This window comes from Panthera onca, chromosome B3 (genome assembly GCF_046562875.1).
Source record: "Panthera onca isolate mPanOnc1 chromosome B3, mPanOnc1 haplotype 2, whole genome shotgun sequence".
In the NCBI taxonomy this organism is placed as follows: domain Eukaryota; kingdom Metazoa; phylum Chordata; class Mammalia; order Carnivora; family Felidae; genus Panthera; species Panthera onca.
Genome location: NC_138344.1, coordinates 36,344,791 through 36,359,653, shown reverse-complemented (window position 1 = coordinate 36,359,653; position 14,863 = coordinate 36,344,791). Strand labels below are relative to the sequence as shown.

The following is a 14,863-nucleotide window of genomic DNA, read 5'->3' as shown; positions in this document are numbered from 1 at the left end:
TAGGCCCGCCCCACCCGTGGCCCTCTCCCGTCCTGCCCGTCCCCGCCCCCGCCCCGCCCCAGGCCGGTCCTTCCCAGCCCAGTCCCAGCCCCACCATGCTCCAGTCCCACCTCGCCGCACCCTGCCCAGCCCCACCACTCCGCACCCTGCCTAGTCCCAGCCCGCCCCACCCTCGCCCAATCCCGCCCAGCTGCATTCTGCCTAGCCCCTCCAAGTCCGGCCTTTGCCCTCTTTTTCATAGGGGACAAAGGTCTTGTACTGCGGGGCAGCTATGGTCTTGCCCCCGTTTTCTACAGTGTCTTTTCAGAATCAACCTCACAGTATTAAGCACCTACTGTGGGCTGGGCATTTATACAAATATACCAGTGCATTTTATAGCAACGCCCCAAAGGAAGTTAGTTACCTCACCTGAAGTAACTTACCTGGGGTCACACAAATAATTAGCAAAGGCAGTCATTTATTCAGCTTGATGGAGCAGGCACCGTTAATTTATATGTAATTGATACCAATAAACAAATGCATAAACTAGGGAAGTACTAAATTGGTAAGGGCTGCGGAGGAAATAAAATAGACGTGGTGTAACAACACACCAAGTTTGACTCTGAGGTCTGAAAAGTGCCGGTTTTGTAATTCATTCTTTTCGTGTATTAACTTACTTGTGGGTTATTCACCACAACACGTCTCAGATTCTTCCATCCTTTTCGATTGCCTTCCCCCACCCCCAATTGGCAAGTAAGGGAGGTATTGAAAATAGCCATGGTGGATGCGGCATCGGACAGATGGGAGTTCCATCTCGGCTTCACCTGACTGTGTGACTGTGAGCAAGTCGCTTGACCTCTCTGTTTCCTGGTGTCAAGGGAAGCCGACCCACTTGCCACGAGGCTCCAGAGACTTGGTCGGTTACAAGGGTCGGGGGGTGGGGGGGGGGAGTCTCTAGGTTCCGACTTCGGTGGTGCCCGCCGCAGCCCGCCTGGCCGAGTCCCCCTGAGCCGAGCCCCTTTCCCACAGCGCCGCCCACTGGCTGACGCCCCCTGCCGCCCGGCCGCGCAGTCGCCGTCCTCGCCCTCTGACCTCCGCCTACTGGCACAACCACCGCAGCCACCTGCTCTGCCTGGCCGCCTACGCGGGCCTCCACGTGCTGCTCTTCACTCTGGCGGCCTGCGCGCACCGGGCCCTGGGCGCCAGCGTCATGGTGGCCAAGGGCTGCGGCCAGTGCCTCAACTTTGACTGCAGCTTCATCGTGGTAACACTCCGCCGTCCCAGGGCAGGGAAGCGGGCGGGAGGACTGATGATGTAGGTTCCTCATAGACCGACAGGTGGACACCTGGGGTGCCTCAGGGCAGGATGGCACCTCAGACGTCAGCTGGGCAATACGCGGTGGACATGAGGCCCAGAGAGGGGCAGTGGCTTGTCCATAGTCACGCAGCACGTAAAGCACAGCTGGCGTTTTTTATTTAAAAAAAAAATTTTTTTTTAAGTTTGTTCTCGAGAGGGAGAGAGAGAGAGCGTGAGCGGGGTAGGGGACAGAGAGAGATGGAGACGCAGAATCCGAAGCAGGCTCTAGGCTCTGAGCTGTCAGCCCAGAGACTGACACGCTAAGGGAGGGGGCGGGGGGCAAACTCACAAACCGGCTGAGCCACCCAGGTGCCCAACACAGCTGGCATTTTTGTGCACTTACTTACTCTGTACAGTCACCAGGCTAAGCACTTTCCGTTTGATGTTCACAACAGCCTTATGGTGGACCCTGGAGGAGGTGGGGCTGGCTCTTGTGCAGGGCTCCAAGCAGAGAGCACGCTGTAAGAGCCCTTGAATGCCAGGCTAATGAGTCAGAATATGATACTCTGGGCCAGGGAGTGAGGTCTCCAAGTGGTTTCGATTCTGCTCCTACAATTAAAACAAAAATCCCTTCCAATAACTCAATTCATCCTCATTTACTTGTAATTATGTGCATGCCCTATTATCATTAGCTATTAGACTTCCGGCACACTATGTGGCAAGAGTTATCCTTAATGATCAGGGACGTATAGCTTTAGTTCAAATACTCTTCTTGATAATATCAGCTTCTTATGTGGGTTTTTTTTTTTAATGTTTATTTTGAGAGAGAGAGAGTGTGAGCAGGGGAGGGGCAGAAAGAGAGGAAGAGAGAGAATCCCCAGCAGGCTCCATGCTGCCAGTGCAGAGCCCGACTCGGCACTCGAACCCACCAACTGAACAGTTGAGCTCATGACCTGAGGTGAAATCAAGAGTGGGATGCTCAACCGACTGAGCCACCCAGGTGCCCCGTGGGTTTTATTTTTATCCTCAGAACTGGCTATGTGTGGGAGTTGGAGACCCATGACTTATCTTCTTGGTCACTTGCTCTTGCATTATTAACATTGCTTTCAATCAGCACTTTCTCTGCAGGGAATCTTTTTAAGCTACTTGTCCTTTCTGTGAGAGGTACTTTAGCTTTGTTAGAATCAGACAATGTAATCTACAAGTCCACATATCTGGGCACACGTACATTGAAAGCAAATGAGCAAGGAGGGAGCCCTTGTCAAAAGCCCCTTGGAAAAGCCAGTCTTTCTCCTCCAGGACACCTTGAGAACTAGACATAACATGTGCCTGTCTGACGTAAAGACTAAATGAGGGCACCATGTCAACACAGATATCAAATATTACCAAAAAGCTTATGTACTCCTCCTGTGTTTAGATCAAAGTAATACCAGCAGTCATTCTGCAACATTTTCTGTTCCTGCCCCACCTCTGGAGACGCTGCTTTGGACACCCCAGCTGTGGACCTAGGGGGGCAGTGAAGGCTTGGGGACAGGGGAGATGGGGAAGCGGCCGGTGCAGGAAACACAGCTCAGAAAGAGGATGGGAGGTGGCTGCCGGGGAAAAGAGAACGGGGCCGAGAGAGAGAGAGAGAGAGAGAGAGAGAGAGAGCCAGCTGAGGCTCTCTGCCACTTTGCCCGGCCAGGTGCTGATGCTCAGACGCTGCCTCACTTGGCTGCGGGCCACGTGGCTGGCTCAGGTCCTGCCGCTGGACCAGAACATCCAGTTCCACCAGCTCATGGGCTGGGTGGTAGTTGGGCTCTCCCTTGTGCACACCGTGGCCCACGTTGCGAACTTCGGTGAGTCGCCTGGGGGCCGGGAGCCCGGTGGGCCTCCCACAAACCACTCATTATCAGCCCTGTGTGCCCTGCATGCCCGGTGGGTGGAGAAGGGGTCTCTGCCTGGGTGGGTGCCTGATGGGGAAGGGAGGGGACCCCAAGGGAAAGGTGGAGAGGGAACAGCTTGTCTTGTGCTTGTCTCCAGCGCTCCAAGCTCAGTCCGGGGCCAGCCCCTTCCGGTTTTGGGAACTGCTTCTCACCACGAGGCCCGGCATTGGCTGGGTCCGTGGCTCCGCCTCCCCGACCGGAGTGGCGCTGCTGCTGTTTCTGCTCCTTATGTTTGCCTGCTCCAGCTCCTGCATCCGAAGGAGCGGCCGCTTTGAGGTGCCAGGCCCTTGCCCCTTTGCTCTCCCAGGCTGGCCTCCCAACTTCGTTTCATGCCGTGTCCCCTCTCACTTACTCCAGAGCCCAGGAAGTGCCCAGGCTGCTCCGCATGTTATGTGCCCGCGACTTGGGTTCTTCCCCTGGGCTGCAGTTCATGTCTGCAAAGCGAAAAATGTTTTGCTCTGGAAGATTCTGCCTGTTGGCTGGCATGCCCCCTGCCCTAATGGGATTGAGCTAGGAAGGGGAAGGGACACAGGCTCACTCAGCTTCCCCATCTATAAAATGGCCCTATAATTCTCTACCTATGAATTTATGTTAGGAATTAAATGGGATACTATATGTGAAGCCGCTAAGTATACACCTGGCACGTCGATGCTCCAACGGAGGAGCGTTAGTTCTGCGCAGGAGGTCACAGATTTGGTTTGGAGCCCAAAACCAAACCACGTCAGGTAGACAGAGAGAGAGAGCACCAGCAGCAATCTTTTGAAGTCGGAATCCGCATCTTCGCTTGACCCACAAGGAATCCGATGCTCAGACAAGTAATTTCCTAGCCCACGCTCCCACAGCCAGTAGTAGAGCAGGCATTCCAGCTCGGTGCTCTGCTCTTTTCTTCTCCATGCTCAGGAAATGGCTGTCTTCACATCCCCCTGAGAAAGGGTCGATGTGATGGGAACCGTGATGCTCATGAGCCCTTTGGGGGCACTCTACTCTGCCCAGAACATCCCCAGGCAGAGGTTTCGGATGTTTGGTGTGAGCTCCAGGAACCCTTATACAATCCTTGGGCCAAGGGCCCAGAATAAATAAGCCCCAAAGCTTCCCAGCCCCAGCCCCTGTCCCCAGGAGAGCAGTGCATGACCAAGGCTCTGGGGGCTTCCCTGTTCCACCCCCAGGACTTGAGCTCTGGAAGCTTACTGCCCCCTCCCTCCTCACCCTCGCAGGTGTTCTATTGGACTCATCTGTCCTACCTCCCCATGTGGATCCTGCTCATTGTGCATGGGCCCAGCTTCTGGAAGTGGCTGCTGGTCCCTGGCATCTTGTTCTTCCTGGAGAAGGCCATCGGGCTAGCGGTGTCCCGCATGGCAGCCCTGTGCATCGTGGAAGTCAATCTCCTTCCCTCCAAGGTGTGAAGGGGGCCTGAGGTGCCTAGGGGCGTTGCGGATGGTAGGGCGCAGCAGCCGGGTACCCTGCTAGACCTGCAAGGAAGCAGGGAATAGCGTAGCTATGGCCCCTGCACAGCAGAGGAGACAAGCAAAGTGTGGGATCTGGTCTAGCCTTCAGGAGGGACATTTTAGGAAGCGGCATGACAGGTAGGCAGGATACCATGAAAGATCAGTCTTAAGAGCCTGCAAACTGCCAGGCCCTGTGCCAGGTCACAGAGACGGCTTGGGCACTGTCCTGCTTTGCCCTTTAGTTACAGTGCAGGGCTGTATGGGTGAGAGCAGAGTGTCAGGAGGTAGGAAACTATCTTTGAGAGGTCAGAGAAAGCTTCAGAATGCAGAAGGAGATGCCCCATTGGGGTTTTGAGAGATGAGCAGGAGTTTGTTGCGTAGACAAGATAAGGAAGGGTACTCCTGGGAGAAGGAACAGGCTGAGCAAAGGCACCGGGTTGTGGTGGGGGTGCTGTCCTTGGGGACCATGGGTAATTTAGCACAGCTACAGCCAAGGTGCCAGGGAGAGGGGTAGGCAGGGCCTGGTGGAACGCCTGATCAGGGGGAGGGGGGTGGGGGTAGTAAGCCAGTTTATTTTCCAGCTAGATTTCTGCAGTGGCTCTGTGGAAGACAGTCCAGTGAGGACCATTTGGGGGCTGTTGCACAATATGCAGACGAGAGCTCATGAGGGCCTTGACCCTAAACAGGGGCAGTGGCTGTGGGATGAGAAAGGGGTGGCATATCACAGAAAGACTCAAGAGGTAACTGGCTGCATTTGGGGGTGGGGAGAGGAAGGAGCCTAGGACATCTCCTGGGTGTCTGAGTGACCGGGCCATTTATGGAGAAAGGGAAGGCAGTTCTGGGTGGCTCAGCTCTGGACAGCCTCCACCGTGATTAGCTGCGGATCCCGTGGTTTCCTAGCTGGTGGCCTTGAGCAAACTCCTTAACCATTCTGAGCCTTCGCGTCTCATCTGTAAAGCGGAGAAAGAATGGCATCCGTCTCAGAGAACTGCCGTGAGGACCAGAGATGACACTTTTAAGTGCCTCGCACGGCTCTGGCACGCTGTGGGTGCCCAATAAACAGAAGCTGTTGTCCAGGGGGATATTGTTCTCCTGGGGGAGATGCCCATTAGTGGTTGGATGCCAGCCAAATACTACAGCAGTTGCAAGAAACGGGCTACAGCAGTCAGGGGGCTTCACCGAGAAAGGCCACTGCCAGCAGTGTTCACCCCATAAGAAGTGGGATCAAACCAGGATCAAACCCTACTGTCCCTTTCTCTGATCATCACCTACCGCCTGGCTGGCAGAGGTGCTGCAGGCCAAGCCCCACTCACAGGCCGGAGGGTCTCACGTCCAGGGCTGGCCTGGTGTGTGACGGAGGAGGATGACCTAGCCTCTGCCCTCTCGCCCGGAGGCCCCTGGGCCTGCTCGGATGACCCCAATCTTCCTCTCTTCCCAGGTCACCCATCTGCTCATCAAGCGGCCCCCTCTGTTCCACTATAGGCCGGGCGACTACCTGTATCTGAACGTCCCCACCATTGCGCGTTACGAGTGGCACCCGTTCACCATCAGCAGCGCGCCGGAGCAGAAAGGTACGCCAGCCCCGCTGCTCGCTCGGCAGGCATTTACCGAGTTCTGCCTGGTGCCAAGCATGGGCTGGGAACTGGGAACCCAGACGTGAGCAAGGCCAGGGCCACAAAGTCGACCTCCAAAAGCTCCAGGAAGCTTACTAGACAGAGAAGGAGATGAGGGAGGAGACAGAGCAAAAGACGTAAGGAACAGCATGGAAAGCTGGGAACACAGGACAATTTAATGTAGTCGGCGCTACATCGGGGGTGGGGCGGGGAGGGAAGAAGGGAAGGACAGGGCGGGGAGGCAGGAGAGAGGGTCAGAGAAGAGGTGAAAGGCAGACAAGGTGGCTGGCAAAGCTGGCTAGAGCCTGGGTGGGGCCGAGGGGGACTCTGGCCGAGGGGGACTCTGAATGAGGACGGTTGGTGCCAGCACTTGGGAGCCCGCAGGGGTCTGAGGCAGAGGAGGAGTGAACTCAGAGGAGCCAGGGAGTTCTCAAGGGCGCTGTGGCGGGAAGCCAGGCTTCCCCCATCTCTGTGGAGCCCCGAGGCAGCAGAATCCCTCCAATCCTTCTTCCCCATCCCTGGACCACTCCCATCTCTCTCTGGGTCACCAGCACACCCGTGGAACTGCTCAGCTGACCCTCCCTTCACCCAGTGGACCTCTGGCCTCCACCCATGTACGTGCCGTCCTTCTGGTCCTGGACTGTTGTTGAGCCGGCACCCAGACCTGTGCCCTCTTCCTAGGCCAGAGATCGGCCTTTCCACCTTAAGTGGTAATTCTGGCAGCGAATGCCTTGCCTGACCCTTGCTCGGCTTCATGAGGGATGAAGGGTCCTGGTTGCCTGTTTCCTCTGACCCATCCCTATTAAAAACTTTAGTTCCATTTAGGATGCCTCCCAGCGCCGGCCCAACAGGACCCGTGGCCCAGCCCCCACAGTTCAGACCCAAGGCAAGGGTTCCTCATGTGAGGCTACGTACCACCTGCCCCGGAGTCACCTGAGTGGTGGCTTGGACGTACAACGGGGCAAAGGTGGGGGCGGAGGCAGGAGGGGGAAGGTTCTTTTCTTCCTATTTTTCTTTCCTGTTCTGTTTCTCCAAAAGAGATCTGCTCTCAGAAAATTCAAACCGTATAGGAATATGCACAGAAGAAAATTAAAATCCCTCAAACAATGCCATCCAGAGAAAGCCCTTGTCAGTCTTCTGGTGAACAGTCTTCCAGATCTGTCTTTATATACCCACGTGGTTCTATAGATGTGGAGATGGTTTTGCCTACACGGGGTCACATTCTTCACACTGTTTTGCAGCCCGCCTTTTCTCTGTGAGCAGTATGTCATAAAAGTCTTTGCATGTCAGTTCTTTAAAAAAAAAAAAAAAAAAAAACTTTCCAAGGGGCGCCTGGGTGGGCCAGTCGGTTGAGTGTCCGGTTTCAGCTCAGGTCATGATCTCACGGTTCATGAGTTCAAGCCCTGCCTCGGGCTCTGGGCTGACAGCTCTGAGCCTGGAGCCTGCTTCGGATTCTGTGTCTCCCTCTCTCTCTACCTCTCCCTGGCTTGTGCTGTGTTTCTCTCTCTCTCAAAAATGAATAAACGTTAAAAAAATTTTCTAATAAATAAATAACCATTTTTAAAAATACAAAAAAAATAAATAAGAACTTCCCTTTGCATGGCTGCATAGTATTCCAGTATAGTGATACCAGTTTTGATTAAAATGACCACATACACTAGATGGATGTGCCATTGACTTGGCCGATTCTCTAATGGGGTTTCTTCAGGGCGTTTGCTTGGAACCTGCCTGTCTCTCAGGCCCTGAGCCTCCTGTGGTGGGCTGAGTGAGTCCGTATGAGGGCTGGTACATACTCCGAGTTGGTTTACAGAGCTGGCTCACAGAAATCAGGAGTGGACTCAGGTCGGCAGTAGTAACTGATTGCATTCTCCCAGCGTTTAGGGAGGCCCCCCCCCAACATGCACTCACTGTGTGGGGCGCCTCAGAGTGTGTTGTGTAAACAAGGCACAGCCCAGCCCCCCTGGCACTTGTAGGGTCAAGGGAGAGGAAGCCTTGGAGAATTAACTGAACCTTAGCATCTTCTTCGATTGTGAATGCCCACAGCCAGCCACTGAAGCATTAACAATACCTGTGAGTCTTTCAAAATAAAAATCACAAGATTCTTTGAGATCACATTGTCATGGTTGCCGGCACCTCGGGGTGTCCTTTATGCTCATCAACGACTTCAGGTTTCAGTGGCCACGCAATTCTGGCGGGACCTCATAGTTTCCTGTGTTGGCAAAGAAGCAGACGTATTCTTCAATCACACATTGTGGGGGGGGGGGGGTGCTTGTTTTTTGTGTTTTGGTTTTTTTGCAAACAAATACATGCTGTTTCATTTGTGATTTCCATGTGTGTGACTTTGTGTATTTAAAAAACCCTGCTCTGAGAAGGAGTCTCTCTGTTGTATTCACAGGACTGCCAAGAGAGTCCATGGTTTAAAATGTTTTTTAAGTTTATTTCTTTATTTTGAGAGAGACAGAGAAAGTGCAAGCAAGAGAGAGAGGGAGAGAGAGAGAGAATCCCAAGCAGTCTCTGCAGGGTCAGCACAGAGCCCGATGTGGGGCTCAAACTCATGAACAGTGAGATCATGACCTGAGCTGAAATCAAATCGGACGCTTAACCCACTGAGCCACCCAGGCGCCCCCATGGTTTAAAGAAATTGTTTAAAGGGTAAGAATGCCTGAGCAGGAGATCTCTCGGGGTGGGGGGCTCCTTGTTCAAATGTTGTGGATTCTCTCTGGTACCCTTCAGCAGAGGGGTGGCCACCCACACCACCTTTCTGCCGGTCACCCCTCAGCAGAGAAGCTACATCCCAGGTACTAGGCACAATGAAAGCCATTGTTCATGCCACAGACTGAACACCTACTGTGTGCAGAGCCGTTGACAAGCACCTGGTTGAATGTGGGAGGGAGTGGTCGCCACCTTGGTGAGACCCTGGCCTGATCAAGGAGGCAGGAGCTTCTAGCGTGCTCAGGGCCACTCTGACCCTGGTCTTGGCAAAGCAGACGGCTTAAGTTGACTTCATGGAGGAAGACTACAATATCTGCACCAGAGAGATGAGATTTCCAAGTCCCAGGGCTGGGACTGCTAGTTTGGGCCCTCGGAAGGACATTCAGTCTGGAGCTTGAGCAGTAGATGCCCAGCCCCAGTCCCTCAGGTGAGACGGGCCTGCTCCCTGCTGGAGGCCGGCGCTGACCCCCTCTCCCCCTGCCCTGTCTCTTGCTCAGACACCATCTGGCTACACGTCCGGTCCCAAGGGCAGTGGACAAACAGGCTGTATGAGTCCTTCAAGACATCAGACCCTGTGGACTCCAAACGGCTGTCAAGGAGTTTGAGGATGAGAAGGAGCCAGAAGAAGCCCCAGGTAGGTTGCTTCAGGGGAGGAAGGGTCCACTGTGGAGTCAAACCCAGTGGGGACCGAGTTGCTGATGTTCTCAATGGTGAACATCAATCATTGAGCAACGGCTGTATACACTGGCTGGACGGCAGCACAGGGGGCGAGGCAACTGTGGACAGTGTGATCCAACAGCCCAACCGCCCCAGGACCTCCCGAGCCCCAAGTCCTCCGTTAGAAGCCAGGTGGACAATGGAAAGAGAGGGGAGATTGAGATCGGAAAACCCCGCCTCCACGTCCCTGCTCCAGCACCTTGTGACTGTACGGCCTTGTATGTCCCTTCGCTTACTCGAGCTTTAGCTTAGTCATCAATGGACTAACTGCAGGTGGTTCCCATCCTTGGCCTCCCTTTCTCACGTGATGCTTTTTAAGGGCCAATGATGGAATGAATGCAGGGAAAGCCCTGAGCTGACGGGACCGCACGGTCCACGTGGACCATTCACCATCAGCGTCAGCAGCATCAGCGGCAGCGCTGTTATCTTTTGAGCCCTGATGAACCCACGAAGCTGACAAGTTGCCAGTGTCTGGAACGAATACTGACTCGGGGAGGTTTTGGAGGAGGGCAGCGAGACGACAGTGAGAACGGACAAAGGAGGCTAAGGCGCCCGAACCCACACCTAGTAGGCTGTACGGCTCAGTTGGGAGACATGTTAATGTGGGGAAGCCCCTGCTGAAGGTCAAAGGAAAAGCAGCCCCGGGCCTGGCTCAGCCCTGTTGTGCCCCTGTGGAATTTAAACTCCGAGGGGAGAAAAACCAGGCGGAATCCTGCCAGGCCAGATCACGAACCCCTCTAGAAAGATGCCCAGAGCAAAGCTTTGGGAGATGAAGGGGTCAGTAGAAACAAGCAGAATGTTCTCTGTTCTTAATCAGGGGAACCTTCCTGAAGGAGGAAGCTGGCTTTGAACACCAGGAGAGTCACGCACACCAGGAATCTGTGGGTAGATACGTTAAAGACTGTGTTTCTTTAGGACCTTAAGGTACCACCGCCATAGAATAGATTGGCATAATCTTTCTGGCAGGCAGTCTGGCCACATGCGTCAACATTTTAAATATGTGTACCCACAGGCCCAGCCATTCCATTTGTAGGGATTTGTCCTAAAAAGCTAATTGGGTAGCTGCACAGGAAGTACATTAATCACCTTGTTCCTTCATTCATTTAGCAAATATTTATTGAGCACAGCACCTACTGTTTTCCAAGCACTATTCTAGATGCTGGAGATAAATCCGTAAGCAACAGTGATGCAGTGCCTGCTTCCCTTCCAGAGGGAGAGGTAAACAATAAACAAACAAAATACAGACATAATGTGTCAGGTGATAATACGTGCCAGGAAGAAAAATAAATCAGGGTAAAGGGATAGAGATGGGAAAGATGTTATCTTCTATATGGTGGTTGTTAATTAACACTAATGAGAAAATGGGGATGATCAAAATTGTCCAACACTAGGGATGTAGCTAAATAAATTACTGATCACCCTTATCACGGAATAGTAAGTTCCTTAAAAAAGATTATGTAAATGTATATGCATTAGCATGGAAAGCTAGTCAAGATGTAGTGAGTGGAAAAGGCAGGTTACAAAGCAATATGTTTCATTTATGTAAAAGAGAGAGAGAGAGTAAAAGTCTGGAAGGACATAGAAAAAAGTGTTTAGAGAAGTGATTCCACTTTATTCAGGGTACTTTTTCACCTTAATCTTTATAGTTCTGTAACATGTGACTCTTTAAAAACTAACATGTATTGATTTCATGATTTAAATTTTTTTAAATGTTTATTTATTTTGAGAGAGAGAAAGAGCTTGAGCAGGGGAGGGGCAGAGAGAGAGGGCAAGAGAATCCCAAGCAGGCTCCACACTGTCAGCACAGAGCCTGACGTGGGGCTCGAACTCACGAACCCACGAGATCATGACCTGAGCCGAAATCAAGAGCTGGATGCTCAACCACCTGAGCCACCCAGGCACCCTAGTTTCATGATTTAAATAATAAAGCCATTTCCACTTCGAACCCAAACAGAGTTTTCAGTGCCAGCCCGTCCGGTCCGGAGCCGCGGTGCAGGGAGCTATGGCCTCCAGCAAGGATGTGACCGTGGAGCTGACATCCTACAGGCCCAGGGGGACTCCACAGCATGGGGACCCAGGCCCGGTGCCCACAGGGACAGAGGAATCGGCTCAGGCACAGCGGAGAACCACGTCTGAGTGGGGTCTGGTAAGGCTCAGGAAGCTGGGGCTGGAGGCGGGAGAGCCGGCCTTTGTGTCCCCAGGGGTGGTGGATCCATGGGACTCAGGAGAGAGAAGTCCTTAAGGGCAGCCACATGCACGAAGCTGTGCATATGATGTGGTGCTCCTGCAGCCAGGCATGTACACACTGCCTTCCTAACTTCTGCCGTGTTCGCTCCTCACTGGGAATATTTCCTACCTGGTCTCTCTCCTCACACCCCAACATGACTTTAAACTTACTTGTATTAAAAAAAAAATTTTTTTTGTAATGTTTATTTAGTTTTGAGGGAGAGAGAGACTGAGTGTGATCAGGGGAGGGGCAGAGAGAGGGAGACACAGAATCGGAAGCAGGCTCCAGGCTCTGAGCTATCAGCATAGAGCCCGACGCGGGGCTCGCACCCACAAGTGGCGAGATCATGACCTGAGCTGAAGTAGGACGCTTAACCGACTGAGCCACGCACGTGTCCCTATAAACTTACTTGCGTTTAAAAGGACGCTGTAGGGGCGCCTGGGTGGCTCAGTCGGTTAAGCGGCCGACTTCGGCTCAGGTCATGATCTTGCGGTCCGTGAGTTCGAGCCCCGCGTCGGGCTCTGTGCTGACAGCTCGGAGCCTGGAGCCTGCTTCCGATTCTGTGTCTCCCTCTCTCTGACCCTCCCCCGTTCATGCTCTGTCCTCTCTCTGTCTCAAAAATAAATAAACGTTAAAAAAAAAATTAAAAAAAAAATAAATAAAAGGACGCTGTAGATTGCTATCTTGAATGGTAAACTAGTTTCGTGTGCCATAATCAGAAGGTAACTCTCAAAGTAAAATCAAGGAGCGCCTGGGTGGCTCAGTCGGTTGAGCGTCCGACTTCATCTCAGGTATGATCTCACAGTTCGTGGGTTTGAGCCCCACATCGGGCTCTGCTGGAAGCCTGGAGCCTGCTTCGAATTCTGTGTCTCCCTCTCTCTGCCCCTTCCCCACTCACACTCTGTGTCTCTCTCAAAAAAACAAAAACATTAAGGAAAAAAAAATTTAGGAAAAAAAAAAGTAAAATCAATAAAAGCCAATCTTAATCAATTCTGGCCAGATGTTCCTGCCTGCTGACGCTCTGAGCCTGAAGCCACAGTCTGCTGCTCCTTCTCCTTCTCTCTCTCTCTCTCTCTCTCTCATGCTCTTTCTCTTTCTTGCTTTAGTACCAGAAAAAGAAAGAGGTGGGCTTGGTAAGCGTAGCACGTTAAAGATTACTAACCGCGATGTGGGCTTTCTCCTTGCAATTGGAAGGTTTAAAGACCACGGAAAGGAGAGTCGCTCTCGTCCAGGGTACCTCCTACACAAGTAGTTCAAGTCTGACACCGTGGGGGACACAGCATTCAGTGGCCCCCGGACAAAGAAGCAGCAGGCTGTAGTGTGACGGGCACTGGACGGTCAGCAGGAGACCCAGGCTCTCCCCTGAGCTTGTTCCCACTCTTAGACTGGGCTCCTTTTCTGTCAAGTGAGGGATTGCTCTGGGTAATTGTGAAGGTCACTCCTAACGCTGCCCTCCAGCAGCAGACAGAAAACTATCACAGGCCCTATAGCCTGTTTTGGGGTGGGGGGGGTAGGGGTTCTATTTCCTTCACCTTGTGGGAGGAAGTGCGCCGACCTCCCAAATCTGGTCTCTCATGCGCTCAGGCCTGGAGGAATCAGGCAGAGCAGACAGAAGAGGCCTCCTCCTTGCCCTCAGTGGCTCCCATCAGCAAGCCCAGGACAGGGTCCCAAGGGCAGAGTGGAGCCATGAGCCAGGCCAGCCACTGGCTTTTCTGCCTGGCGAAGCCGGGCAGAACTTCAAGAAGGAGCAGCTACTTTAGATGAGCTGGACTCTGGAAGATGCATAGGAATTTGCCAGCTGGGGAAGAGGAAAGGGTGTTGTTCTCAGCTGAGGGAAAAGAATGGTCAAGGCCAGGGGGTGTGTTTGGGGACGTGAAAGGTATAGTAGTGGCTGGAGATAGGGGGAGGGAGGGGGTGTTCTCCAGTCACCCCCTGGAGCTGATTTGTATTGGATCACAAGAGCCAACTGTTAGATTTTCAGGAGCTTTGAGAGCCGGTTCTTAGACACAGTCATTATGGTGGCCGCCGTGATGGCAGTGTTTCTGCCAGAAATCTCCAGACGGAGTCAGGAGCGTGTTGTTGTTTTCTTTTCCTGAAGAGCCGGTTTACCGGCACACTCCATGCTCCCTGCCATGCTTGGGACAGAAAAAGCAATTCCCCTTTTGTGAAGGTGCTCAGACTGGCAGAGGCCAGGATGCCTCTGAGGATTGCCTGACCCCTCCACTCCCAGAGACCCACAACTCTCTGCTCATCGCAGGTCTCCGAGATGTCCTCTGAGAACCATCTGTTTTGCAACATCAAGGTAGGAGGCTCCAGCAGGTGGACATGACCGAGAATCCCTGCCGCAACCAGAGAATATGAAGCCTCTGCCTGCAGGGAGGGCTTGCCGTGGCCCTGGGTACCCCAGTCCCTCAAGTCCCCAGGGCCTGACTTCCCGGTATCCAGAGAAGGGGATCGAACCCGTCCCCTTGCAGGTGCACACGGGGATGCTGGCTGGGTCCCACTCTCACCAGTTCTGCCTTCTAATATTCCAGGGCTCTCCCAGATTTGGGCTCCAGGCACTGCAGTGGGAGCCACTTAGATCTGGGCTCCAGCCCAGGAGGTGACTGCCTGCATATAAGAGGGAGATGCTGAAGCCTTGGGGTTCAGCTCTCCCCCATGCCTCCAGCCCTCCCCTCGAATGCCCTCCTGTTTGTTCACAGTGCTATATCGACGGCCCTTACGGAACCCCCACCCGCAGGATCTTTGCCTCTGAGCATGCGGTGCTCATCGGAGCAGGCATCGGCATCACCCCCTTCGCTTCCATCCTGCAGAGCATCATGTACAGGTGGGCGGGTGGGCTGCATCCCGGGACAGAGTCCAGAGACACTCTCCTCTCTCCTCTCTTCCCTCCCCCTTGCTCTTCCCTCCTCTCCTTTCACCCTTTTTTCTCTTTCCTCCCCTGCTCCC

The 14,863-nt window shown here is 53.4% G+C and overlaps 1 protein-coding gene across 3 annotated transcripts in view; it reads left to right on the top strand.

The window, feature by feature from the left end:
* Nucleotides 1–14,863, top strand: part of NOX5 (NADPH oxidase 5) — a 47,378-nt gene that overhangs the window by 13,177 nt on the left and 19,338 nt on the right. For all 3 annotated transcript variants that reach the window (XR_013556340.2, XM_078448806.2, XM_078448805.2), the window contains exons 5-13: nt 1,009–1,243; nt 2,960–3,113; nt 3,298–3,476; nt 4,415–4,597; nt 6,084–6,216; nt 9,468–9,604; nt 11,642–11,833; nt 14,172–14,216; nt 14,617–14,741. Coding sequence is in view for 2 of the 3 variants with exons in the window: in XM_078448806.2 (XP_078304932.1) it covers nt 1,009–1,243; nt 2,960–3,113; nt 3,298–3,476; nt 4,415–4,597; nt 6,084–6,216; nt 9,468–9,604; nt 11,642–11,833; nt 14,172–14,216; nt 14,617–14,741 (1,383 nt within the window). In the remaining variant the exon portion in view is untranslated. The remainder of the gene's footprint in view (nt 1–1,008; nt 1,244–2,959; nt 3,114–3,297; nt 3,477–4,414; nt 4,598–6,083; nt 6,217–9,467; nt 9,605–11,641; nt 11,834–14,171; nt 14,217–14,616; nt 14,742–14,863) is intronic.